The sequence below is a fragment of the Drosophila mauritiana genome, chromosome 3R (genome assembly GCF_004382145.1).
Source record: "Drosophila mauritiana strain mau12 chromosome 3R, ASM438214v1, whole genome shotgun sequence".
Classification (NCBI taxonomy): Eukaryota; Metazoa; Arthropoda; class Insecta; order Diptera; family Drosophilidae; genus Drosophila; species Drosophila mauritiana.
The window spans coordinates 13,114,572-13,141,569 of NC_046670.1; the positions used below are offsets into that span (position 1 = coordinate 13,114,572).

Sequence of the window (26,998 nt, forward strand, 5' to 3'; positions counted from 1 at the left end):
ATTACTTTTTACTTATTCTTGTTATATTTTTCTTTACATCCATAAGTGAGATCACTTTAGGTTTCAAAACTAGCTAAAGTAGGTGCATGTCTTAGCTACAATTTGTGGATCTCAATCGAAGCTTTTCAAAAAAACACAAAATATGTGTGAATCATTTTTAAATGGATATGTCTTTTATGGATAAACTTGCTGTGTACCAATGAGATAACAACAAACTAATTTATGTAATTTACCCAATACCTAAAAATAAATCGAGTTTTCCCAACGATTACAGTCTTTTTAATAAGAACGACTGATCTTTAGTAAAAAATGTGTATAATGCACTTGATTGTTGGCCTTTTCTTTTCGTTCCAGGACACATTATCTGAATGCTTATATAGTAAAAAATGCATAGTTCCCCTGGTAGTTTCAGCTTGTAGCAGCTTGAATTCTTTGAAAACTCCTATTAATTTAAATATTGTTTATGCTCGGCGATTGCCGCCCGACAGCTGTCCGCTTGGGAGGCGTCAAGTGGTTATCATACCATGTACTCACCCGATCCGATCCGATCGGTCCGATCAATCGATCAGCTGTTTGCGACAAGACCCGACGCCGGAACCCAATCAGAGCAGTGGTCAGCTTGGCCGAGGTGCTGACCACAGCCAGTCGGTCGGCGTAATATGCAATTTGAATAAATGATTTATAATGAAAACACCTTAGCGGCGCGTCGTCTGCGTATACGTAATGTGGAGCGGAGTGCTCGGTAATTGATATATGGCGCTAATTGCGCTCGACGCCCATTTGTGGTCCAGTCCAGCTTTATCAGCGGCAGTCGTCTGAGGAATCCTGGGTAGCCATAGCCATAGCCACCAGTCACGGTAGCACCCAAAGCCATGGCCATGTCGCGACGGTGTCAGCTGCAAGCCAGCGCCACTTATTAACTAATTAAAGCTGCATATTTGCAAAGATCTCAAAATTGATTTGCATTGCCAATTGCCCCGGGAACTGCTCGACACAATCATGATTTTGACCAAAGGGTAGGGGAAATTCTGGACATCATGGTCGCAAAGATTTGCACATGCCAAATATACACAGTAAATGTAAGGACTATTAGTAAGTCAACCTATAATTGAAACTATATGAAAAGCAACATTGTTACTAGGGTTGTCAACTGCATTTCTAATATGTTATTGGTCAGCGTTAACCTTATGATTTCATAATCCATGCACACAAGTTTTTCAAAAACATCAAAGTTTAAGCTTTCATAGTTTATAAATGTTCCAAAATTTAATTTATTTAAGACACACGATTTATATCAACAAACAATAAAGACGAGCTCTGCATCTTTATTTCTGCGGACTGTGACCGAGTAAGGATCCTGTCCGCAATTAGCACTTAGCAAGTGCGTCCGAATCGCCGGAAAAGTCACCCACCCACCCGGCAATCGATGGGTAATTATAATTCGGGGATTTGGGGCCCGGCCAACGCGTCAGTGAGCGGTCGCTCACGTATGCAAAACGCTTGGTGACGAAAGCCCAGTCGGACAAAGATCAACGACCGGGCCAAAAAGCAAAGCTGCGCTGCCGGCAGCAGGAGCCAAAATTAAAATTAAAACCGAAACGGATTTTCATTCACCGCCTGTAAAAATAAATGCGAAACTCTTACAAATTCGTTTTTTTTTTTTTTTTGTTATTATTAATTAAAGCCAGCAGCGGCGCACTTTCTGCACTTGTGAAAAGTCAATTCTGCGGCGCACAGTGTGTCATAATATATTATTTTGCTACATAAGTCTTTATTCAGCTTTATTAAATCTTCTTTACTTGTTTTTTTTTTAATGAATAAATAACTTAAAATAGCTATAAAAATTCTTAGAAATATACTAAATATTAAGTAACTCTACACACTACACTTTTTTTTGGATCCTAAAACACTGTGCGCCGCAGTCGCGCCCCTCGTAAACTTTGAAACCGGCTTAGTTGTTTTTGTTGCTGCTTAAAAGCGCAAACGCCGGCAGCGAAGGTTCGATTTCACTTTCGCACGGTGTTCCCTCCCCCTCGCTTCTTGCTCCCTCTCGCAACAGCGACCACCCCCTGACCGCCTAACCGCTCCCACCCCGCCTCACCCTTCGCCCCAGGAGCTGGCGGCCCATCTGGGGTGTCATGTTTTGAGCTCTTTACGAGCGGACGCCGCTCTCACCTGCTTTCTTTCGCAGAGCTTGTGCTTTCGCTCTCGGATCTTCGATCTTCGATCATCGATATGCGATCTCCGATCTGCGAACTGCGATCTTCCATCTCACATCTCAAGTTATCCAGAGAAGATGATGCGCTTTTCCAGCAGATTCGTAGCATCAAATCGTTGGAATCGACATGGTGGTGATCTACAGATATTTTGGCGCCACATGCAAATCCCACGAAAAATTGTCAAAGCACTGAAAAAAAAATAATACAAATTAAAACAGGTGCGCTGAATAATTTTCATTGTTTAAGTTTCTACAATGCCAACATTTTTACTTTGAAATATATATATTTTTAATGAAATATAATTTCTTTTAAATGTATTCCTTTGGATACCTAGATTTGCCTTAATTATACGCCCTATTTTTTCAAGTAATTGCCAAACTGACAAGCGTGCATATATCTTCAGCCGCTTGGGGAAAATGTAAAGCGAATACAAAACAAACATCATGGAAAATCTTCCTGCATTACACAAACGCGGAAGATTTTCCTCTTACTCGCACATTTCATGGTTTTTCCAGAGCTCCACTAGCATTTTCATGGCATTTCCATTGATGTTTTCGAGCTCTTTTTCCTTCTACGACTGTGTGTGTGTGGTAGTTAGCATGCGAAACTCGCAGATAAATTAGTTGTTTTTGGCGCTGCCTAAGCTACAATTTTACACTGCGACTGTTTTGGGTTTTTTCTTGGCTTTGGTTTCGGTTTCGCTCTTCGCTTGGTTTTTTTTTCATTCATTTCATTTTCCCCCTTGCAATTTATAATTGAGTTGCAATTTGGCTGGCAACTATCTGTGGAATGCAGAGGGGCGCGGGGGCGGACTTTTCGCGGAACTTGCATGCGTATTAGTCATCAACTAAGTGGGAAAAAAAAATTCGCATTGGTCGAAATATTTGGCAAGAAAATTGGGAATTAACCCACCAAGCAAGCTGCTCTTAAGAATGAGTTGAATATTTCATTAGCAATTTGCTAGAATTTACTTTGGTAGCTATCATATTTTCAATATTTTAGTGGCATACACAACTATTTAAAGGATTAAATGTATTCGTCAAAGGGTGAGATGTGGCAGATATCACTTGAGAAAATGATATGATGGACAGAAATACCCCCTAGGCACTCGAGGGTTAAACACAAGTATGTATTAATATGCCATTTATAGCCTAAACACAAGACACAACCCCCGATATTACACACAAACTGCGTAAAAGAGTAAAAAAAAACGAGGCACGATCAAAAGGAGGCACAAATCAAAACGCAGAATCAGAATCCGGGGCAAAAAGCTCAAAACTCGAAATCTGAAATCTGTGAAAATGTTGCCGCACGCGATCGAGACATTCGCATTTCATTTCATTTTATTTCAATTCATTTCGATTCATTGATACCGGTGCAGAAAAAAAAACATGGGCGAAAAGAGCGGCCCAGTTCCAAATTAAATAATACGAGATCTCGGCTGCCTCGCTCCTTATTATTATTATATTGTATTCCACCCTTTTTTTGCGTGCTGCGTTTTTTGTGTGTGTGCTCCATTTTCTTAGGAATTTCTGACTGCCCCATCAGCCGCATCCCATGTCGCACGATCAATCGCAGTTCCAGACTTCCACAATCCTACGATTTCGATCTCAACTCGGATGGGATCGTATCGGATCGGATCGCTATGCGTTCACTTTCCTTTTTCAAGGCAGCTGAATCCTTTTTCGGGGGGCGGCACGTGCCCAGAACTACCTATATTATATATATACCACTTTCCTTTGGATTCTCAGGTTTCCTTTTTACACCTGCAGTATTTTTCACCTTTGATTTAGACACTTAAATAGTATTTATTATTTAATAATATATTTAATCAGAGTACTATGTATGTGCATATATCTCCGACTTTTAGAACTGCGACTTACTTTTCCTTTCTAGCGATCGGCTGCCACTTTTTAAGGGGCGGCACGTGCTTTCTTCACTTTCGTCGGTTGCTCGGGTTACCTAAAATCCCGCCGTTTACTCTTTACCTTTGGCCCCTCGACGGCCACGCCCCTAAAGTCATTAGGGCGCACACTTAGGGATAGGGATATTACGGATATTGATTTCCCCGGGCTGACTCTGGCTGTACTCAGCGCTTTCCAGCCGATGATGATGACATCTGCGTGTGCCCATTGTGTTTCACTTTTCATCAAACTTATATTAATAAGTTGATGCGAGGGGCCATAATTAAAGCGAATTCGATATTTCCGGCCGGAGGAAAGACATTTGGTTCACTGAACCCAATAAAAATCCTTGAACTCCCGTCGCCAGACGAAATACAAAATATTTGTATACATATGTATTGCCAATAATCTATTTCAAACAAAGGCCAGCCACAAATATGAACGAAAAAACTAAGTTAGAGCAGCGTCTGCTGCCCTTTTGGCGGCACCCTCACAAAATTATTGACCAGAGTTCCATCCATCTCGAGCTTGGAAAAAAAAACCAGAGAGCCACAGAGAGAAAAATTCAATCAAAGTCATTAACAATCGAAAATGGTCACTTTTATGGTTTTTAGCAATGAATATTTTGAAGATAAATATATGTGGTAAGAAAATCAATTTTTAAAAATCTGCTGCCGCTTTTCGATTCGATTGAGACGCGTTTCGTCACTATGTTCGCTGCTGGATTTATGTAACTAAGTTTGATTCACTTTATATTAGATACTCTGTAATATAATATAATATATTTAAAATATCTTACTCTGCTCCTTTTCACACTTCTTTGAGACGCTTTTCGTCACTACGTTATATATATTTTGATTCACGATTTTCTATGATGGTGATTTTTCACCGTGCCGAAACAGAACGACTTTGAGTTGGACTTGTCCGTCTCCTCGGATGCGGGATTCTACCCAAATATTTCTGCTAGAAGGGAGAGGACTTCTGTGCGGTTTTTGCTTCGGCTTCTGCCTCTGCTGACCGACACACACACACACATGCATTTTTCATTCTAATCAACATGCGGCAAAACATATAATTCGAATTTTTGATATTTCGCCCGACCATTTTGCGGAGAAAATTGCATTTAAACGCCTATTATGCGCTTTTTATTTGCAACCCATACTTTTCTGCCCGGCTGACTCAGTCATGCACAAATACAAATCATTGTATAATCATTGTGTATAACACTAGGGTTCCATTTTGGAGGCTGGCGAGCTCTGTCAACTGGTCCACTAGGCTTCCTGCTTTACGGGAGTTAATTAAACCCGAAATCGTAAAATCGTTAGCAAATGAAATAAATTGCGCTCAATTACACCGAGTGACATCCAAGGCGCAATCGCTGGTGATTGACCTCTTTCAATGCGACGACATTCTTGGCTCGATTCGGCTGGGGAAAAAACAACTCTTCGGCCAGATAATGAACTTAATATACACTTGCATATATAGTATACCCGTTCAGCCCCGATACCCGGATTCTTGGCAATCGGCAATCGGCTATGCGCCATGCACTTAATCAAAAAGTACGATAAAATCAAGAGTAAACAAAAGTGCAGCGCAGAACTCGACTTGAGAACCGGCAGCGATTCCGAACTTCAGCCGGGTGCAATGAACACATGATCCGACGAAACAAAAATTTAAATCTCATTTACCTCGTTTATGTGCTACAGTGCACTGGAAAAATAGTGGCACCTTGATGCGTTCCTACCCAGTTGGATGAGATAACTAGGTGGGATCGGAATATAAAGGTTAATTCACATGAAGATTACTTTAGCAAGTGTTTTATACAAAATGTTATATAAAGTATCCTTTGCCTCTTCAGTCCGACTTGTCAAAACGATATACCTGTGCGTAAGCCGATTTTGTATCATTATTATTTGTCCTTTCGGCCTGAACACATCAAAATTTGTTGTCTAGTCTCAAATTATATCTTTTTGTTCGGTTCAAAGTGAGTGGAAAATAAGTGAAAATAAGTGAAAATCTACAGAAATGGAAATGTGTGAAAAACTCCTATGGCATATCATTTGAACGTACCTTTTCTCCCGTCAGAACCTTTACGAATTAATCATGTGCTGCGGACCCTGTGGACCCTGTTGCGGACCTTGCTGCGGACCCTGCTGTGGTCCATGCGGACCATGCGGAGGCGGATGTGGACCCTGCTATGGACCGAATGTCTGCGGACCATGCTATGCCTGTGGACCCTGTGGCGGCTGCTACTGTGGATACCCTTGCTGCTAGACGGTTGCCCAAGAAGGGTTCAGCAGAACCCTTAGTCATCCTCGTGCTCATCTAATCTTCGTGAACCCCACAAATAGGTATTTGAGACAATAAAAATGAAGTGTCCGCTTCGAGACGATTTGGTTTTTGATTAGTGATAATAGTCGTTGCAATTTGCATAGCCAAATATCTGATTTTAGAACAGATACAGATGTTTAGACGCAAATGCGACCCGAATTAGAATCGATCGCAGTCTTCTAATGCGATGTGGTCGACCTTGAGGTTTCGCCGCGAGTTTATTGTCCTTTCAATAGAACACGCTAAATAAAACTTATTTAAGCAGTACATACATATTTAAGCCGCACACAGCCATGTTATACATTTCTTGAGTTTTTGTTTTTATTTTTATTTATATTTTTTTTTTACTTTTGTGTATATTTACTGCACTAATTCTGCGACGAACTAGTTTCGGCACAGCGGATTCCGATTCCTGAATTCCGACGGCGAAGCGCAAAAAGTCAACAAAGTGCATATAAAAAATGTATTTAAATTTATCCAACTGCCGGCGGCTCCAGTCGCCGATCCCCCCGGGAGATGCCCGCCCCCACCCCCTTTTGGCCATATTTCTGGCCAACTCCAGCCAATCCGAAACCATCATCAGCTGACTGGATCTACGCGCGCGCCTTTTTAATTGCATCGTTTTTATTTGTGCGACTTTATGCAAATCAAACAAGTTCGCTGCCAAAATATTGCTGTTCGCGTTGATTTGCTGCTGCTGCCTGTATTTGCCTTAAATTATTTATTTGTGTGTTGTGTGTTGTGTGCTGACGATACTCTGTAGACAGTCGGTGTAAGTAGTTTGGCTGGTCAAAGCGCTTTGTTGTGGCGGCCCAAACCAAAAAACGGCGAAACTAAATATAAACACCAGCTTAAACCAAACATGTTTCATATGTCTTTTTGGGCGGGGGAATTTTTCTATGTATATGCTCGCTAGCTGCTATTATTGATTAGCCAAATTGCCGATAATTAGTTTGACTTTGAACTTGATTTAGAGCTTGTTTGAAGCCGCGCCAGCAAATGTGTCAATACTCGGTTTTCCGATTGGTCCAAAGAACGAATTAGCTTGGGAACTTAACTCATATCAATTAAACAAGATTTAGGTTCGTTAGCTTCTGTCATTGTGGGCTAAAATATTCGCATTAAATTAAGGCAGAAGTCAATTTGTGTCAGCCCTTTAAGTTTGGACGAAAGATTTGAAATTACGCAACTTACTCCTTACACAACTCATTTTAAATATTCCTAAATACTACAATTTGTGCATTTTATGTACTTTTAGATTCCTCCGTGTCAGGTTAGCATGTATAATTTATAAAATATTAGTATCATTTGAGCAATCACCCCAATCCAATCTCCTGCTCTTGTTATCCAATTTCCAGGCTCTTTTGCACTGGGTAACTGGCACTGAGTTTCCCCATTCATGCCCTAATTGCAATCCAGTGAGTGAGTGGGGGAATTGGTTCAGCTTAGAGCGTTTCATGATCATGACTAAGGTCAGATTCATAAAAACCGCATAAACTATACCCAATTTAGTTGACAAACACACACGAAAAACGCTGCGCGAAGAAATTAAAAGCGAAATGGAATTGTTTGTGCAAAAGCCGACGATTCGATGGCGAGGGCGAGGGGATGCCAAGTGCTGAGGGTGCCCCATTTGCATAGACATTTGCACGTCGAGGTTTGCGGTTTTGGGTGTCCAGAGGCGTATCGGATGCATGGCGGAGGCCCCCTACACCGCGAGAAATATCTGTCAATTGTCAAGTGGAACTTTGTATGGTAAAAGAACTCGGATATGGTAATTAACTGTAAGCAGTTCATTTGAAGCAGTAAACTATGAAAGTTATAAATTAGTTTTTAAATTTGATTAATAGAATGAATTGCACATTTAATTAATTAACTTATAATATTGTTTTATCTACGACTTGAGCTTTTTCCACCCTGCATTAGATAGCGAGTGAGGCGCTTCCATTTTCAAGGGTTCGCCTTGTCTGGCGGCTCGGATTAGCCGCTTCCACATTGAACTTGAGCTCTATGCATCCCCCAAGACAATCCGAATCCGAATCCGAATCCAATCAGCTTGTGGGCCATTGTTGTTGCCGGATCTGGAACTGGTGCACTTGCACTTGCACTTGCGCATAAATCATGCGCGTCCGATGAAATCACGTGTTATAATTAGACCGATGCATTTTCACTTTCCACCAGCCAATTCAATCCAATCCAAGTCAAGCCAAGCCAAGCCGAACCAATCTGAAGCTATCTCAAATGTCCGCATCCGCATCTAAGGCGACTCGGGGTGACAGCTGAAAATCGTGATATTTGATGGTTGTATCTGAATCCGTCTCTGTATCTGTATCTGTATCTGCGGGGCATTTGATTTGACCCAGGAACGGGCATTGGAATAGATCGGAACCCCATTGAGCCATCAATGGAGCGGATTGCCGGATTGCCCGTAAAGTGTCGTTCATTATGACCTCCTGTTGTTGTTGGCGGTGGTCCAGCTCTTGATTCTTGGCTCTTGGCTACAATGTAAGCTCTTTAAAATATGCAGCGTGGCGATACTCCAGCACTCGCATCGGTTCGGATTGGATTGGATCGGATGGAATCCACTTGGCACTCCACTCCGCCGGGGCAGCAGGTTGACCATGAGAACATGTTATTAAATTACTGTAATAATGTATTAAGTATGTAAGAATGCTACCAATGTTAATATGTAATAATAATTGTAATGACCAGGCCAGCCAGCAGTGTGTACATATGTATATGCCCGATCCATATGACCGATCTACTCGACTTTGGTCGCCAGTCTATTACTTCTACGCACTCCGAGTCCAGCGCCCATTTGACATTTCCATTTTCAGTTCCATGAAAGTGCTAATAATGCACTTATGTATGTATGTATGTACACGTACTGCCCGGGGGTCGATTTCGATATATCGCAGATATATATATACAATTTATGGTGCCTTCATTTGCGTCACTTGATCGCAACTGGGTTGGGTTTGGGTATTGTTTTTTATTTCGAGCTGTTTGAGTGTATAAATATATAATCGGGGGGCGAAACCAGAACTTTTGGAAAGTGTGCCGAACACTTACTTAAATTATTCGAATTACTTATCTCATTTTAACTCGCTTTTTTTAGAACTTAGCATAATATCCTCCATCTAAAAATTGGTTTTATAAAATCAAAATATACGACTTAGTTCAATTTTCTTGTAACTATTTATAGATTTTCGTACAAAACCATACAAACTTAATTCTTCTAAATAGACACAGCTATTATCTACGAACTTAATGCTATTACGTACACCAAGTCCCTTAATTATATGCAAATGCTCGGATGGCTTTCGTCAAACAACTTAGTAAAAAAAATATGTTAATTAATTTTTTCCCCTTTGTTATTATTTTTTCCCCAAATATTCCCGGCAGCTCATTTCGCTTGTTCTTCTTCTTCTCCTGGCTGATGATTCGTGTGTTATGCAATCAATACGATTATTTCAACATTTCTACAATGATACAAGTAAGAAGTTAAGGATATGCATATCCAGTTCTAATCGCTCGATTTTCTGGATTTGCGAACTCTGCCAACGAGTTGGACTTGTAAATAAATCGAATTATCGTGTGCGTTGGCGTTCAATCAATTAATTAATATCACATACTTATAAATTGCCACAAATGATGTTGAACAATTGCGCTGTCTTGGCCTGGTGCATTAAGTATCTCAATTTACGGCAGCAAATGTCAGCGGTTCGTGCGGATTTTGATATCTGCATTAGCATGTTCTCTTTCGCCTCGCATATTATTTGTGTATTTGCACAATGGCCAATAGTCAACAGTACGCGTCTGGGCCCGGTCAGCAGCCGATCATTAAACATTTATAAACAAATTATGTCAATTTGTATGTAAACACGAAATCGACTCAAATCGCACCGAGTGGCTGGCCATCGAATGCAGACGTGTTTAGAGTCGCCTTTGGGCCGCAGGTATTCGATTGCAGCTTAAAGAATGCAGATCGAAAAAATCGATAGTTAAAAGTATCTGATATTTAAGGAACTTGAAGATAGTTGCGTTAGAAAGTGAACTATCAAAACATAAACATATACAGCAATGCTAAAGTATTATTTTATATATTTTTCATAGGTTTCATTTCTAAAAATTCATTTACTTAGAAAACTAATGAATTAAACTTTATATCGTTATTATTTAAAAGATTGATTTCAAAAATGTTGGAATTCATGCACAGAGTGAAATCTTCAGTTTATAATTACATAAATTTGATCAAATTTGAGCAGCTTGAGATTTTACATAACACTCAAGAATACAACGGAAATCAAATCGAACTTTGACCCCCGCTTTTCGCGCAGTGCATCTGGCCGCTCTCATCTGAAAAGTTTCAGCGTCGCGTCGCGTCACCGTCAACATTTAGTTTGGCTTTGCATTTTGTTACTTGAGCTAAATTACAGCGCATGAAATACGGAAGTTGTTATTGCTGTTATTGCTGTTGTTTTTGTTGCTATTACGGCATTGATTGCAGCCTGCACTTAGCGACAGAGTGAGACGGGTGCACATTGGTCGGCGGAGGGAGGAGGGGAGTTTTGGCCGCGGCCAAAAGGGCGTGTGTGTTTTGGCCCAAAGTTGTATGCTGCTAATTTTGATTTATTGCAAATCGCCATTTATGGCGTTTTTATCTCCGTAATGCTTCCTGTTCTCCATCAGATCGGCATGATATCGAGTGAGTATGTGTGTGTGTGTAACTATGACTAGGCGTCTTTTTCAGATACAGATACTTCACTAGGCGATACTATGCGATCCGATCATTGAGCTTACTGATCTCAAGCTCGCGAACAGCGCGTGTTGTTTGATATTGAACTTGGCTTTGAGGCGAAGTCGAGTGTGGCACGAGTGCTGCCGCGTAAACTGCTGTTGTTCCCCGCCTTATTCTAATTTATATCTAAATTATTAATTGTTTATTTATGTTGTCAGCGAGCGGCTTTGTTCGCCGTAGGTGGTAACGTAACTGTAACAATGGGGGAGTATCGGCGTTTTTCGGGGAATGCAGGGGAGTGCGTCTGCGGCGCATTTTGTGCATTAAACGCCTTTGGGCCATTTGCATGTTTACTGATCGGGCTTATGCAGAAGCCAAACTTTTAATGCGACACATGCCATAAATGGGGTGATTGCCTCTCTGAATCGTGAGCATGTGTAATGCCAACTTAGTGACTCCTAAAGAGGAAGTAATAAATCTTAATAATTAATTTAAATTTAATAATATTTTAATTTATATTTTTTGACCAACGTTAAATTGAAAGAGAACTAGATAATGATATGCCCAACGTGTGCAAATTTATTTGTGCATTCATCCCAGAACTGCTTTATTATTAGTATCTATTGTTAGCTAATTTGCTTAATCCGAATCCAACAAATGATTCCAACAAATGATTCCAACTGGCTTATTGTTAATAAATATGCAATTGTTATTTATTCTAATTTAATCGGCATTGATCGCTAACTAGATCATTCAGCTCCAAAATATTCCCATGTAATTGGGATTAGCTCCCCGATTTACGTCATATTCCGGTTTCTGGGTGTATTTCTTACCAAAAAAAAAGAAAAGATTCCCGAGGGAAATAACAATAAACAAGGCGAAATACTTGTTTCGCTTAAAATACGATACAGTAATTAATTGGTGCTAATCTGTGCAACAAAGAAGTATAATAAAAATAAGAGTAATGTGCCGGGATCGTCTGGCGTGGTCCCAAGACTATTGGGATACAAAATGCACAAATACACTTTCGCAATCGCAATTTATTTGAAGCCAAGTTAATTAAGTGCATTCTGTTTGCCAGCAAGCAGACGAGTTTTGCCCCGTTTAATGAGTGCGATAGGAATACTTTCGGTCCCATTGCCCGTATTGTTTGGGATTTAATTTCAATCTCGATTTTTTCAGACAGAGGACTTGCATTTAATGTGATTCTCACCTGCTAGTCTCAAGGTCGCACCCCTTTTTTATGTCGAATTAAATGTCGCGACTTCGCGTGGCAAGTAATGGGTTAATCGGGGCTGGGTTTTCGGGCATTCCGGGATGGAGAATGACTGGCAGGAAAAGGGCCACCAACTTCCCAAGCCACTTATGAGTGTGATTAATCACAGTTGAGTGTTGCTATCAATTTTAATTTCGTTATAAAAGTTTACATTACCATCGACGATGGCCGGCAAACAAAGGCCGAAATCCAAGACCCAAAAGAAGCACATGACACCTCAAACAAAAAATGAAAATAAAACAAAAAAAAAAGAAAAAATCAACTGAAGCGGCAGACGAAAACCTTTCGAAGAAGAAGCTATGTGCTATGATACCATAATCCACGAATAAAACTAAAGAAACACAGATACACACCTCTACAAACACACTCACACACACACATGCACACAGCAACAAAAAAGCTCACAAATAGTTCAATGAACTTATTTTTGTTGTATGTTGCTATGCTGGCTCTCTAGCCCCGTCTCTTTCGCTCGCCTTGTGTAAGTGTGTTTGCGTATTTATTTATGTTTTATTTTTATTTGTTTCGTCTATTTGAATTCACATTTCATGTGCCCACAAGGTGGGAAATATTCCAAGCGAAATGCATTGAAAGCTCACTCGAAAGATACACTTGTATCTTACGGATACGTAGCCGAAAATTAACATTTTAATGATCGAAATACATTTACATTTACAGCAGCGATCTTCTCGTCTTCTTTGATCTGCATTTGATTTTCTCTACGCTCGTGTGCCATAAAATATTGTCACGTAGCCACCAGCTCTCGTTCTTCTGGATTTTGTGGTTTTGAATGAATTTTGATAGCCAGCATGCAGGTTGAAGCTTCCCAATGAAAAAAGACCGAATATACATTTTCACATGCCTCTAATCAAGTGTGAATAATCCCATTTTGGGGCCAGTCAGTGAGCAAAAAGTATTTAAGCTTAATTGTTATGCTGATAGAGGAGGCGCTAGATGGATTGGTTTCAGCTTCAGGCCCCAAAAAAAAAAATTAAAGGGAAAAACAAAAGGCATACAAGAGTATGCCCACCTGACAGGTGTACAAACACACAGGTAGCCAGCTTTTGGTATCAGTGTGTGTGTGTGTGTGTGCGTGTGTCTTTTGGCCAGCTCACGTTTCGTTTGCCGTCTGGGGAGCTCCAAGCTTAAGAGCTCTTTCTGTCTGTTTTGGCCAAATACTTTGATATTTTTACATATAAAACAATTATGAGTTATGCCGACACCTTCAGCAGGTCGAATTCATATTACTCTAATGGACTTGTAACAGTGTTTAATGGGGAGAAATAATGTTACTATCATTTAAATTAGTAAGCAGGTAGTTAGCTATAAATCAATCCCAATCAAATTCGGATTATAAAATGCAATTGGCTTGTAGATTATTTACTTTCCCATCTCCACTTGTAAGTATCTACAATCATCTTATACTAAATTGCATTGTTCAATACAGTTGGTATGGAAAAGGATCATTTAAAAAAATCTATATCTTTATCTATAAAATCTATAAAATGATACATTTGATTTGAAGAGGATACATATATATTTTCAGTTTCCAGCTGGTACCTAATGTACCCCATTCAAGGGCTACGCGCTGCCAAAAACAATGTGTAATAGCTTTTTAATTGAATTGTCGCTAAAACGGCGAACTTGGCTGCTTTCGAAGTTATTTTCGTTTGATTTTACGGCGAACTGTAGGCGCGTGCGTTCGACTTTGGGTGCTATTAATTAATTGTCATGTGCTTATTTCTATTACACAATCTAGCTGCCAGTGGGCGTGTGGACTGGCGTTAGCGTGTGTGGAGATGCTGATGCTGAAACTGAAACTAAAAACCGAGGAACAGCGCGTTACGCAATTTATTTGCCAAGTAGCCAGGTTTGCACAGGTGCTGCGCCACCCCACCAGCTCTCCTTCCTGCCGCCCCCACTGCTGACGTCACTGATAGTGGCTGCAAACAGAAAACAGCCGTCAGAAAGTAAGTACACGAAACGCTGGCAGATATTAGATATTTTTGCTCGCCAAATGGCACTGGCTGCGCAATTGGTTAACTTGGACTTGGCCAACAAGCCTAAAGTCAGTGCCAAGCAATGAAAATTGCAACGTGTTTTGGCATTAGACGTGAAAGTGGCCAAGTGAGTGGGTGACTTTTTTTGCAGGGGGATATATGTATGTGAATGGGCTTTGAAGAGGCAAGAGGGTAAGACGGCCCACACCAAACGTCAGCATTTGCTGGCTTTTATGGCACGTAATTTGCAATTGGCAAAACCAAGTCCAAGACATTTTCAACGCGACTGTCTCTTTTGCCGCTGGCTAACTTTTCACTTTTCATTCTGCGCTTTTCCACCTTCTGCCATTTTTGCATCCAACGTAGGTATGTACGTACGTGCCCCACGTTGCATATTTTGCCCTGTTGGCCTATTAAGTCCTGGGTTCTTGTTGGCCGCGGGCCAAAGTCTCTCTGCATTGAGTGCGGGGGAAAAACCAAAACCCCCGCCTAATGCCATTTTTTCTTTATTTAAAGGCAAGCGACCCATTTTGCCTGCATATTGCGCATACGCCCTGTGGTGAATCAAATGTAATCCACTTGATGACTAAGCCCAGATTAAGCCGAAATGTTAAATCTGACACGTGAATCGCCGCGAAACTATGCGAAACAAGTTCAAAAATATTTTAAATATTTATCTTCTCTCTTTTTCTGCGTTGGCTGTGCCAAAAAACAGAAAAGGAGAAAAATAAAAGAAATATTTGCAAATTAGGAGAAACTATCATATTTTTTGAAGGTACCCAGGGAGATGAAACTGAAACTGAATATATAACAAAAGGCACTTGTCTGGGTGAAATTTTCACTAGATATTCAAATGAACCAACAACAACAAGTGCGGCTGCTGGCTGAACAAACAAACAACAACTAACACAAAAAACGGAAACCGTTAAAGCCAAAAAAAGACAACAGTTTGAGAGTCGCTTTCAAATGACGCACTGAAAGAAATTGGATGTGCGTGGATCGGTCCAAAAGGATTCAAGGATCTCGCACAAAATGGTGGATATTTATTAGAAAATATATAATTAAGTAAATATAGTTAGTTGTATTAGATATTTATAAAGATTATCTGCACTATTGGATTCAACACTCCGATGAATCGAATTGCTTCGAAGGCACCCCCGATTTTTGCGCTGTGTACCAATCGCTGGCGCTGATGTTGCTGCTGTTGATGAGGCGTGCTCCGTTGTTTACCCCACTTGAAAGCGACTGAAGATCAATGGGTTGTATGACCAAGAGCAAGACCAAAGTTGTGCTGTTGGTCTACCACTTTCGTTGATACTGTTGTTGATTTTTGTGTGTGCGTGTTTTCGTTTCCAAGACGCCGCTAGAGCTTTGAGCGATTTTTCATTGGAATAGAAAGTGAATTGAATTTGTTTTCGCTGGCGGACTGCGCGTTCCATTGCTCTTGACGTTGTCGTCTTCATTGGGGTGCCGTTGTTTACACTGAAAACAACGGAGACAGTCATCTCTCTGCAGTCTTCAGTCTTCTGGAAATTGGACCATGTCATTGACCCTTTCTGCCTCGAGTTGCCCCAAAAGCAGTGAGAGTGCTTGTTTGTTGTTTATCTTTCGGCTTCAGTTGTTGTTTCTTCCGCTCGAGGAAAAACGCCAGTGAAAGAGTAGCTTTTGTTGCACTGCTCGTGGACTTTACTCGAATGCAATTATTGGTGGAGGTGATTGGGGGATCCGTGAAGTTTCCAGATGGTGACAGGAAAATTGTAGAAAATTCGCTGGAGCAAACCGATCGATCTTGCCTCTCTAATTTTCGGATGCCATAGGATTTGATTGAAATTGTACTATTTTAAAATAATTATTCCAACAATGAAATGTCCTTAATATTTAAACTCCCATAAATGATAACAACCGCTTTATGAAGATGTTAATCCTATTATGGTTTTTTGTTTATATGACTGCAGATTTTGAATTGCACTCTAATTTCCTCATAAAAGTAGCATAAATTTTTTGAATGCAATAAGAAAATATTATAGATTTCCCCAATGAAGATCCAAATGACCAGCGAATCATCCAGAGAGCTGTTTGTGGCCCAGATTGACTTGACATCCACTGTCGCTTTCTATTTGTGGTGTCTTCTAGCGTTTTCCAATGCGGAACCGCCGATCCACGGGCTGCAGTCTGCTGACTCGATTTCTTTTACCAAAATACCAAAATGTGTAAATTGAACGCGGAGCGGCGGCATCGAGCCAATGGGTTTATTCACCTTTCGCCTAATTATCAATATACATAAGCGGAGTGTACCAGACAGCGATGTGTAGCATACATGCTACAAGATACAGATACATATATACATATGTGTGCAAAAGCTTCGACCAAACCAAGCCGATCCGATGACGAAGACAGCTACTTCAATGAAATCAATTTTACGATAATAACTTTTGGGCAGAAACAAAGCCCAGTGAGCGAGGCCTGTGAATCGAAAAGCGAATTCGATGATTCCGATTCCGAAGCCCTGCCGGATTCATATATAAACATTGATTCAGGCCCGGCCAGCAGCTCATGTACCGTTGGAAATTTCTTGCCTTTTCTTTTTTCATTTCTCAGAGCGTTGTGTGTAAATTTTGTTTTTTTGTTTTGTATGTGTGTGTTGTTTTGTTGCCTTTTTTCGTTGTTATTGTCTTGCACAAATGTAGGTCAAGTTATACGTTCGCCAGTATGCGTGTGTGCGTGAGTATCTGTGTGTGGGGCTCGTGGGACGTTGGGAGCTGGAGCTGGAAGTTGGATCCGGGGGCGGCACTGAAGGGGTCTGTCATCCCGTCGCACTCTGAATGACTGACTAAAAGTCGGGCGATGAGTCCGAGGCACTGGCAGTATTTTCTAGTAGCTCCATCCCCGGCCAACTTTCACTTAGAAAGTTCTGCTTGCGGTTATGAGGAATCGGTTTTTCGTTTCCTCATTTAATTTGGATACCCTTGCCGAGCGTTTTGGGGTTAGTTTGTTTTCAGAATTCACACTTCACTAAAGAGCAGAAGAAAGTGCTGAAGACAGACTCTTCCTTTCAAGAACTTCACATTATTTCGGTGAAGAGATGGGCGAAATGGCCTGCAGATTTTCCAGAAATTTGGCATATGTATATTATAAGACACTTGGAAATATATTTCAGACAAGCAATTGAATCCCATAAGATATAATCCGTTTGATATGATATAAAACTACAATTTATTTTTAAAATATTTGTTGCTTTCTATAATATGGCTATAGTAATAAAAACACAAGGTCAAGCATATGACTTAAGAAACAATAATCAAAATTGAATGTCGAGAATCCAGAATATTTTTGCTCCAGGATTCCTTTTAAAGGGTATTCAAAGTTTCGCCCAACTTTCTTCCCCCGTGCTGTCTGCTTTTTTTTCGGTTGAACATGAGTTGGCTTATACACATTCTGTGGCTGAAAGCGATATTCATTCATATTGGCGACAACAAGTTAACTGGGTCACCGCGTGTGTGGGTTCCTGGGAAGATCTGATTGCAAGCGAATCAGATTGGATGGGATGGATTCCCGAGCTGGCCGAGACGATCGCCCAATTGCATTTTCAGTTCGAATCACTCGCTTTGAGTGGGAAAGCTTTCCGTTAGGCGACGTCATCAGCGCCGGCCGCGCAGCAACCTTGGCGATCAGCTGTTCGTAGCGAGTGGATTTCCCTGAACTTCATACTGATACTGAAAAGCTAGTGCGCGCGTGTCTATTAATAGTCTCTCTCGTTTTCCGCCGCTCTCTGGCGAAAGAGTTGCACTGCCTCTTCGGGGGGAACTTCCTGCTGGAAAAACCTGCTGGCTGAGAGCGTGAAAAGCTCGGTTTTCTCTTAAGTAGAAAACTGCGAGCTCGCACTCTCTCTGCCACTCTCTCTCAGAATCACAAGTTCTCGGCTGTAGTTGTTGTGCTATTATTGACCTAATCACTTGTGGAGCACAAACGAACATTGAACTTTTACTTCCGCATCAAGATTCGCTCTTTCGATTGTCCGGATAATATTTTTGCATTGGGAAATGCGTTTTCATTACCCCCCTCCGTGTTTTTCCATTTTTATTGATCATTTCCAGGCCGCTTGGCCGCCGGCGACCGCCCAGTGACATTAATTAATGCCCACAGATTCATCAAATATGCGCTGGCCGTTTGGAAAATCATATTTTATGCTCCCCCGGCAGCAATTTGTCCGCGGCGGAGCCCCCAGAGATCTAACTCAGTGTGTGTGTGTGTGTGTGTGTGGGCATGTATCTGTGTATCTGGAAAATCTTGTAATTTAATGCGACAATTTTTTGCTGCTCGCTGGTCCATCCATACACCACCCATCGATCGATGGAAAATCCTCCGGCAAAAGTAAAAATGCACTCAAAATGTTCAGTTTTAAATATGGTTTTCTTTTAATATTATCTTTAAATGGGTGTGAGAGGTGTGTGTTGGGGGTCTCTGGATGTCGGTCGAAGGTGTAGACATATAAATAGCTTAAAACGCTTAAGATCTAAACAGATCTCGCTCCGAATGATTTTCCTTGCTCTCGGCGAGAGAGAAAAAAAGAACATTACAAATCGTTGGCAATAAATAAATGATAATTTAAACAAACGATGATTTGCTCGGGAAATATGACACTAAACGTAATACTCTTTGCGTAATCTTTTCCAATTTGAAGAAGCAATTACAAGTGTATAGTATATATATATAACATATATGGTGTATGTGTGATACAATATAGGATATAGGATATGTATGTGTGCGTATCGGTGTTTTGTGAACAGCAATGAACAGTATTTAATTTAAATAGTATGATAATAATAAATAATTAATATAATAGGTATTGGTAGGCTACGCAAAAACTACATAAATACAAAAGTCTCCATCGCAGGGCTACCCAAGATCGCTTGGGGAAGCCCCAATCCCCAGCTTTCTCCTCCGCCGGCAGCTGGAAGTCTCCTCGCGGCCACGAACGCGCAACCAGCGCGCTCCCCCAATCATGCCCAGAGTTTGTGGATAAGGCACGGGCGTTATGGGGCTCTGAAGTTGGGGTATCGGCGTTTAGTACTGCCCGGTTGGATCCAGGCAGTCCTGTCGCCTCTTTTGGCGGGAGTCCTGCGCGTCGCGGGGTCGCCGGTAGGTACCAGTGGGATCCAGCATGTTGTAGGATTGTATTTGTGGGGCTTTTGAAGTGGGTATAGTATTCAGCCTTAGAATGCTTGGCTAAGTGGAGTTCTTGCGGTAGAACCTTAGTAGGTGCCAGTGGGGTCCAAATCGTGCGACATTTTGAGACTGTTTTCAATAACTTTCGGCTTGGAACTCAAAATATAGCTGCTTCTGCTGGCTTGCTCCAACTTCAGTACTGACCAGTGGGATCCAGATAGGCGGCCATGGCGAAGATCTGTGATTTATTGGATTTTCTTAGGAGGTCTACGATTACGATGTCTTGCTGTCTTCGCGTAGCTTCTTTAGTACTGGCCAGTTGGATCCAAGTAGGCTGCCATTTCGAATGCCGTGTATTGACCAAAAATACTTGAATGACAAAACCGAGCTGGCTTTTTGTTGCTGCTGCTGCTGCTGTCGATTCTCCTTTGTTTAATTTGAATCAGCGCGGTATTGAACTTTATACTGGTTCTCGGCGCTGTTGTTGTAAGTTCTTTTATTATCACCACCAGTTGTTGGGTTTCTTGGGGCTGATTATACAGTCACGTTTGGTTGTGTGTTTGGGGATTTTTTCGTGCGTTCAAAAGTCACTGACACTACAAATTCGTTTATTGTTTGTTAATAATGTTTGGTTTGTTCGGGAACCGCACGGAAAATCTTTAAGGCGTTACGTGAAAATCTGCGGACTTTTCTGATGTCTCAGCTGGTTTTCTTTTAGCTGCTGATCTGCACTCGTCGAATGTTGTCGATCTTTTGATTTGATTTTCGTCAAGTCGTAAGCTTAAATGCTCGACCGGCTCGACGTCGCTGCCGGCGTCGCTGTCGTGTGCTCCAAGAGCGGGAGCGAGTGCAAAAGAGAACGATATACGGCAGGTGCGTCGCGCTCTTAATGGCAGCATTCTCTTAGGCGAGTGGGTGAGAGCGAGTGGGGAGATGATCACGATCGTATTTTCATTCATTTCCAGGTAGAGCATTTCTCGCTTTCGCTCTCTCTCTCCGCTCTCGCTCCCTCTTTCTCGCTCTGCTCACACCCACCTGGATTTCATTCACGAAACAGCTGTTTCTGATCGAGTGGCCTCGTTCTGCTCACACGTCCCCGGGTTAGTGTGAGTGTGTGTGAGGCTCATGTGTGTGTGTGTGTGCGTTGGAGGAGCTCAGGTAGGAACTATCCTGGAATTCCATTGGTCCTTGGATTCTCAGACTGCGATCCTGAGGCAACAGACTCCACCTTCTTTTAAGGCCCGCAGCTAATTAACGTATATTTTATTGCCAAATTTTGTCCGGGCAAAGTGCACTCGAAAAAATTGTGATAAAAGTAAGACAATAGCCTTTCCTTTTAAATGAAAGAAGGTTTGCAAGAAAAGGTGGGAAACTGTTTTTTTAATTGAATTGATAAATACATTTAAAAGCCCAAAGAATAAGGTATTTAATTAGGTAATTGAATTCAATTGATAAATACATTTTAAAAACCAAAGTATTAATTATTACGTTTTTACCACTTTTCTAGATTTACAAGAAATGTAAGATAATGAAACGATACAAAAAGATAAAGTCCTTTAACTTTGAAAATATCTGCAGTACTTGCTTAGAACAATATGTCTTCAATAAAAGATTACAATAGTAAAAAATCTCTGTAACAGCATGACAAATACAAAGATTTTGTTTGGTCACAGGTCTAAGTAAGGTTGTATACATCCACAGTGCAAATATCCATTAATATACTTTTCCAAGTGCAAATGAAGGAATATAGATGTTAACCCAAGATTGTGGCTGTCGCCGCTTAGTCAAACAGAGAGACGACAAGCCGAGGATCCTTGCCAAAATGCTAATATCCTTATGTGCCATAAGTCCCAAATTAATGGTCTTTGAGCCGGCGGCGCGACAGCCACTGCCCACTTTACGTGACATTTGTGGTAGCCTAAGCCGGGCCAACTCGAAGGCTGAGGACTCAAAGGGCTTAGGCCACAACTGCCGACTCATAAAAAGGATAAACGCTCGGCATGAGTCAGCAACCAGTCGGTGTGCTGGACGACCCACCGAAACGACGGGTGCTTCCGCGAAATGCGACACCGGAGGCAGGTCCACTCACAAAGGCCACTGGGATGCGACAAAAAGTAATAATGAGATACTGCGCCGAGGTGTTGCAGAATTTCTCGATCTTTCACATATTTTTAAACCCAAATTTGCTCGGTGTCCAAGTCAGCTGGTGAGGCCGGGAGCAGCAGGCGAGGATTACAAGGTGTGTCATCTGCCGCACAATAGGAAATATAAATCCTTTCGTTTTATTACAGCGACGTAAAAAACTCACAACTAAAAGGGGCACTTCCGGCACACAACGAAATATTCGACTGGAGGACGGCTGCTTGCCACGAGCGGGGGATGCAACCCTTTGGCACGGGCCCGGAATCAAGGATTCCATTCCGGAGACGGGAAGATGTTCGCCGTCTGTAAGATGATCGCCACACCCTTTTGGCACGGGTTCGAGTGGAAATGAGGGGACCCTTTAGTCCTTGAAATTATATGAATTGAGACCTTGAATTCAGATTGATCAGATGAAAGCATATCGAATCCAATACCATTCAATTGGGCTTCACATATAAATAAGAACGACTTCTTTTATTAAGCATAGATTTAAATTGCGAACTAATTTTATTATTTGTATACTAGACACTCAGAAGTAATTCGAGTTTATGTAATTTAAAGTTTTAAAAGAATCATGCACTTGGGAGTTACCACTGTGATCCTGTATTCTTTACTAACTTGAAGTCAGGGAACTACAGCTGAAATGAAGACTCTTAGCTGTCCATTAACCTAATGCTCCCTGGGTCATTCAGCTTGGAGTTCTTTTTTGCCGTTAGCTTGTTTGATTTACCCGGCGTGGGATCGGGATCCCCAAAATCGAAATTTACCTTTTTAAGTGATGCACCGGATGCGCATCATCCTCGCTGCATTTTGGCGCTTCCGCTTCTGGGTTTTCACTTTCCAAATGGTTTTTGCTTTTTTTTATTAACGAATTTCGTTATGCATCGTTTGGGCCCGAGTTTCCCTTTCCGCTTTGCACCTTTTGTTTTCCCAAAATGCGCCACGTGCCACATCCAACATTTGTTGGCACAACTGTCAGTCGGTGAGTTTTCCCCCTCGATCACTTTCCCTGCCGCATTTGCCTTGTAATTCGATCAACTTAATATTTTTTTCGAGGTGCCCAGGACGGCTGCTGCTGCGGTTTTCTTGGGTTTTCCTTTTTGCCGACTTATGCAATGTTTGCCAAGGGGCCCAGACTTCGAGAAAAACCTCCAAACGGTCTTGGAGATTTTTTAAAAATTTGGGTCAATGTTCGTTGTTTCTTTCGGTTTGTGCACATTTAACAGTATTTTCCGCTGACTTTTCTTGCTCTTGGACTTGGCCATGCAATATTGCAGTTTTGTGTTTTTTTCCCGATTTGTTTGCTATTCATAAATTGCCATTGCAATGGCAGAAACTTGTTGTTGTTGCTGTTGTTAGTTGCTGCCGCGTTGACAGTTTAAACACTCGTGCTTTTGGCCCAAAACTTGCTCGGCCAGCAAGTGCTAAGCGGTAACTTCTCTATTGGCCTGGCCAACCCACCTAAGTCGCTTAAGTCGCTTGACACTCTTGATTGGCCAGAAGGTAACGGTAAGCACTTGGTCCACTTGACCCAAATTGGCCAGAAAATTGGAAGCCGGTAATCGTTTCTTGGAATGTCAAGATGCTAACGATTAGCATTGGTAACACATTTTCAGTATTTAAGTCTACCGATTTGATTGGGATCTCTATTTCATTAATTATTTTGCAAACTAAAATTTGTATATCCCATATGATATTGCGGCTACACCATTTGGTCCTCGCTTCCAAGAATCCTGACCAGAACAACGACTGTTGTGATCCACGTGCCCGCCGGAACCAGTATAAATTACGAAGTGAACTTTTACTCCAGATTTGGTCAACGAATTAAATCAAGTAAACGTGACTGTGATGGAACTTTTCCTCGATTTCCAAACACCTAACAGACTGCACAGCCACCGAATTGGATTGGATTGTTTCGGATTCGGATTCGGATTGGCTCCCATTCCCCGCGTTTCCCTTGTAATGACTGGCAAATATGTTAAAGAGTCGGCGTGGGGGAATTGAATATGCTAAATCCGCAACCTATCGATCGGTTCATAACAGACGCACTGACGCAGTGACGCAGAATGCAAATCTGGCATCCCTTGGCTACTTCACTCACTTTTCCCTGGCTTTCGGCCAACGGCAATTGCCGAAACTGAAATCTCAATGAAAGGATATTAGGTAAGTTGCCCGCCGCCGGCTGTGCGGTTCGTTCTCCGTTAATGGCACCAATATGAACGGAAAATCAGCGTGCGCTGCATAAGAATCTGCATATGGTATCTATCTCATAGAGTATATGCAGCATATACCGCAGATACTGCATATACGGACTGTCGATCATTACACAGCGGTCAAACGGTCATTGGCCTGCTTGCGCATCGGCCGCGTATCTTGCAGATACTCCTCCCGAGCAATCGAGCAGTCGAGTATCTCGGTATCTCAGTATCTCGGTATCTGGGCATCTCGTTGTGGATGTGGATGTGGATGCCACCACTGAATGCTGTTCGCTGGCACGTAAGCAGTCTTGGCATCTTTCACCATGTGTTGGCGAGGCTTACGCAAAATTATTTATGAAAACAGTGCCCGGCATTAGGAATAAACACGGGCAAAGAAAGTCTAGATGGGGCCATCGAAATTGGGCATACCCTAGCGAAATCAGATATTTGGTTAAACAAAGACAGTACTTGAATTTTCATAAGATTTTTGGCACTTTGCAGAAACAAGTGTGGTAATTGGAAACATTTATCTTTTCATTAATATCTAAGGCAACTAATATTACGTATTTACTTTACAAGCAAAGGGTGGTAATTTAGTTTCAATTTTTTTACTAAGTAGTTTTAGTCTAGTTTAGTAGCAATAAACCAAATAGTTATGCCTCCTTTTAGAGTGAAAGCTGAAACAGCTGCCCATGATTGTGAGCTATCATTCAAACGCAGCGCCGTCGAATGGAAATTTCCGAGTTCTATGGAAATTCCGCATCGATTTGCATATGCGACAATCGGCGGTGGACTGCGATTGTAATTGCAATTATCGTGCAGTTTGTTGATAAACGGGTGGTCGAGTGTTCCAGTGTATCGGTCATTCGAGTATCTGGGCAGCCGGGTATCCGAGTAACTGGTAGCTGAAAATGGAGATGGAGATTGAGATGGAGACGGAGAGTGCGTGCGCGTATCTTATGCATGCTAACTATGAACCTTGTCCGCGCTCTTATTACAGCTCTGTTATTGATTTCATAATTTATCAGTTGCGCCTGTCAATGGCCATTAGATCAATGCATCGCATTGCACGCATAACAAAGACGCCGCCTCTTGAATGGAAAATCTTTCGGATTACGAAAGCCCGGGGGCGGTAACCTTCCGAAGGGGGTGGCGACGACTGGAGGGGGGAAAGCGATCAAATCACAAAATAAATGACAAATCAATCTGTTGGCAATCAAAAATGACTTCCCCATGGCATCGACGCGATTTTCACCCAATAAGGAAGCAAAGCAGCCAGCGGCACATGCAACATGCAACATGCAACACCAACAACAGCAACGGCAACCAGAAACTGCAGTCAAGCAAAACATAAAATGAGCAAAGGCCTCATATACACTGAGAAAAAGCAGGAGATAGTGGGCACCTGCATAAGCATGCTGGGCACAGAAATCAGGATTTAATTTGGACTTGTTGTTGATTTAATGGTGACTTTGCCCCAAGTCTGTTGCATGTCTTTCTGGGACAATCTGATGAATAGATCTTTATTTTAAGCCTGTATCCATTCACGCATGAAATAAATAAATAACAAATTTTCACCGACTTGCTGAATCGTGCTTATAAGTCCACTTAACATGATCTTATAAAATGAAGTTATGGCGAAGTCCAAATAAATTTAGGTGGCGTTGCACTATTGGCATTGCGATTTGGTAGCTGTCCATACAACTCAATTGAAACTATCATATATTGGGAAACTCTTAGTTTTCAAACGCAACGTATATGATTTTTCTGTTTAAATATCTTTCTTTGTGGCCATTTGGCTCAGTGCATCAGCCGCGGGCCCTATAAATCTGTGGTGCCTCGGGAGACCAGAGATCGGGGACTTGGTCTCCAGCCAACCAGACCAGACCAGTTGCTCTTGCTCTGGCTGCGGCGACCAGTTGGCCTGGCCTAGGTGGCTGTTGGTGGCGGAGGAAGAGGGGATGGAGTAGGGGGGGATTGGAGCTGGGGGATTCCGGAGGAGGCTGTTGCTTGGAAGTAAAAATAACCTCAGCTAAGTTCACTGGGGCGAGGTTGAATGAACTCGCAGAGAAATGTGATTTCCCCTGGCCGATTCACCGCATCCCCGGTGGATCTCGCCGCCATCTGCAACTTGTTTGCGAGTCCGGATATATCAATAAGTGGCCTTTTGGCTACGGCTTGAGCCGCGATTGCAGTCTCAATTTCCCTCAATTAAACCTTGTATTTTGCGAGCAATTCGCGGCAGCGGCTGCAGACGACAGATACAATTAACTTATCGCGAAAAAGTTTCCGGAAACTGAATGACTGCCCACACAATCGGTACTGGGTAATCTGGGGGAGCTCTCGAAAGGGGCTTTCCGCAGGGGAAAATCGCGAGTTTCGAGTGGCCGCCGCTCCGGGAAAGCAAATGCAATAATACACTCGTATCACAGACGTTCGCGGCTCGCGTTTAATATGTTTGTTGACATCCAATTAGAGCGATTTCCTTCCTCATTAACAATCGCAGCAAGTGCGGATGGGCTTTGGCGGGGGTACGACTATTACATACCCTTCGAAGGTTGAAATCAACGAAATGGAGTTGAGATAAATGGGAAAAAAACCTACCACTACATAACATAATATTAAACTGTTATACAAAGTAACTTGACAAATAAAGTGTTTGTTCTTGAAAACATATTTCCAAAATGCAACTCAAATAGCAATTGCATTTAAGTTGCAATCTTTACTGGATAGGTAATCCTACAAATTCCTTTGAATTAGTTTTTGATGTATATGATTTCAAATATTGTGGCTATAATATCTATGCAACTTTTATCATGAGCCACATATACCCGTTTTACCCTGCCGAAAACTTATGGAAACGGAGAGTGCTGTGAGCTGGAACGCAGACGTTGATGTTTTGAAATTTAACTCAAGCGTCAAAAAATTATGGCAAACATGAACGAGATGTACGCAGTGCACACACACCAGTGCCAGAGTATGAGTGTGAGTATGAGTATGAGTATGAATACGAGTATGAGT

The 26,998-nt window shown here is 41.8% G+C and overlaps 1 protein-coding gene and 1 long non-coding RNA gene across 2 annotated transcripts; one reads left to right on the forward strand and one right to left on the reverse strand.

The window, feature by feature from the left end:
- Positions 1–5,997: 5,997 nt before the first annotated feature.
- LOC117144168 lies at positions 5,998–6,510 on the forward strand. The gene is made up of 2 exons (XR_004459632.1): positions 5,998–6,107; positions 6,209–6,510. It is a non-coding gene; the product is annotated as an uncharacterized LOC117144168 (long non-coding RNA).
- Positions 6,511–18,862: 12,352 nt separating this feature from the next.
- Positions 18,863–20,408, reverse strand: LOC117144805 (peptide tarsal-less AA). Its single transcript, XM_033310180.1, has one exon. The coding sequence runs from the start codon at positions 19,632–19,634 to the stop codon at positions 19,536–19,538; it is 99 nt and encodes a 32-aa protein (XP_033166071.1). The 5' UTR covers positions 19,635–20,408; the 3' UTR covers positions 18,863–19,535.
- Between the last annotated feature and the right edge of the window lie 6,590 nt (positions 20,409–26,998).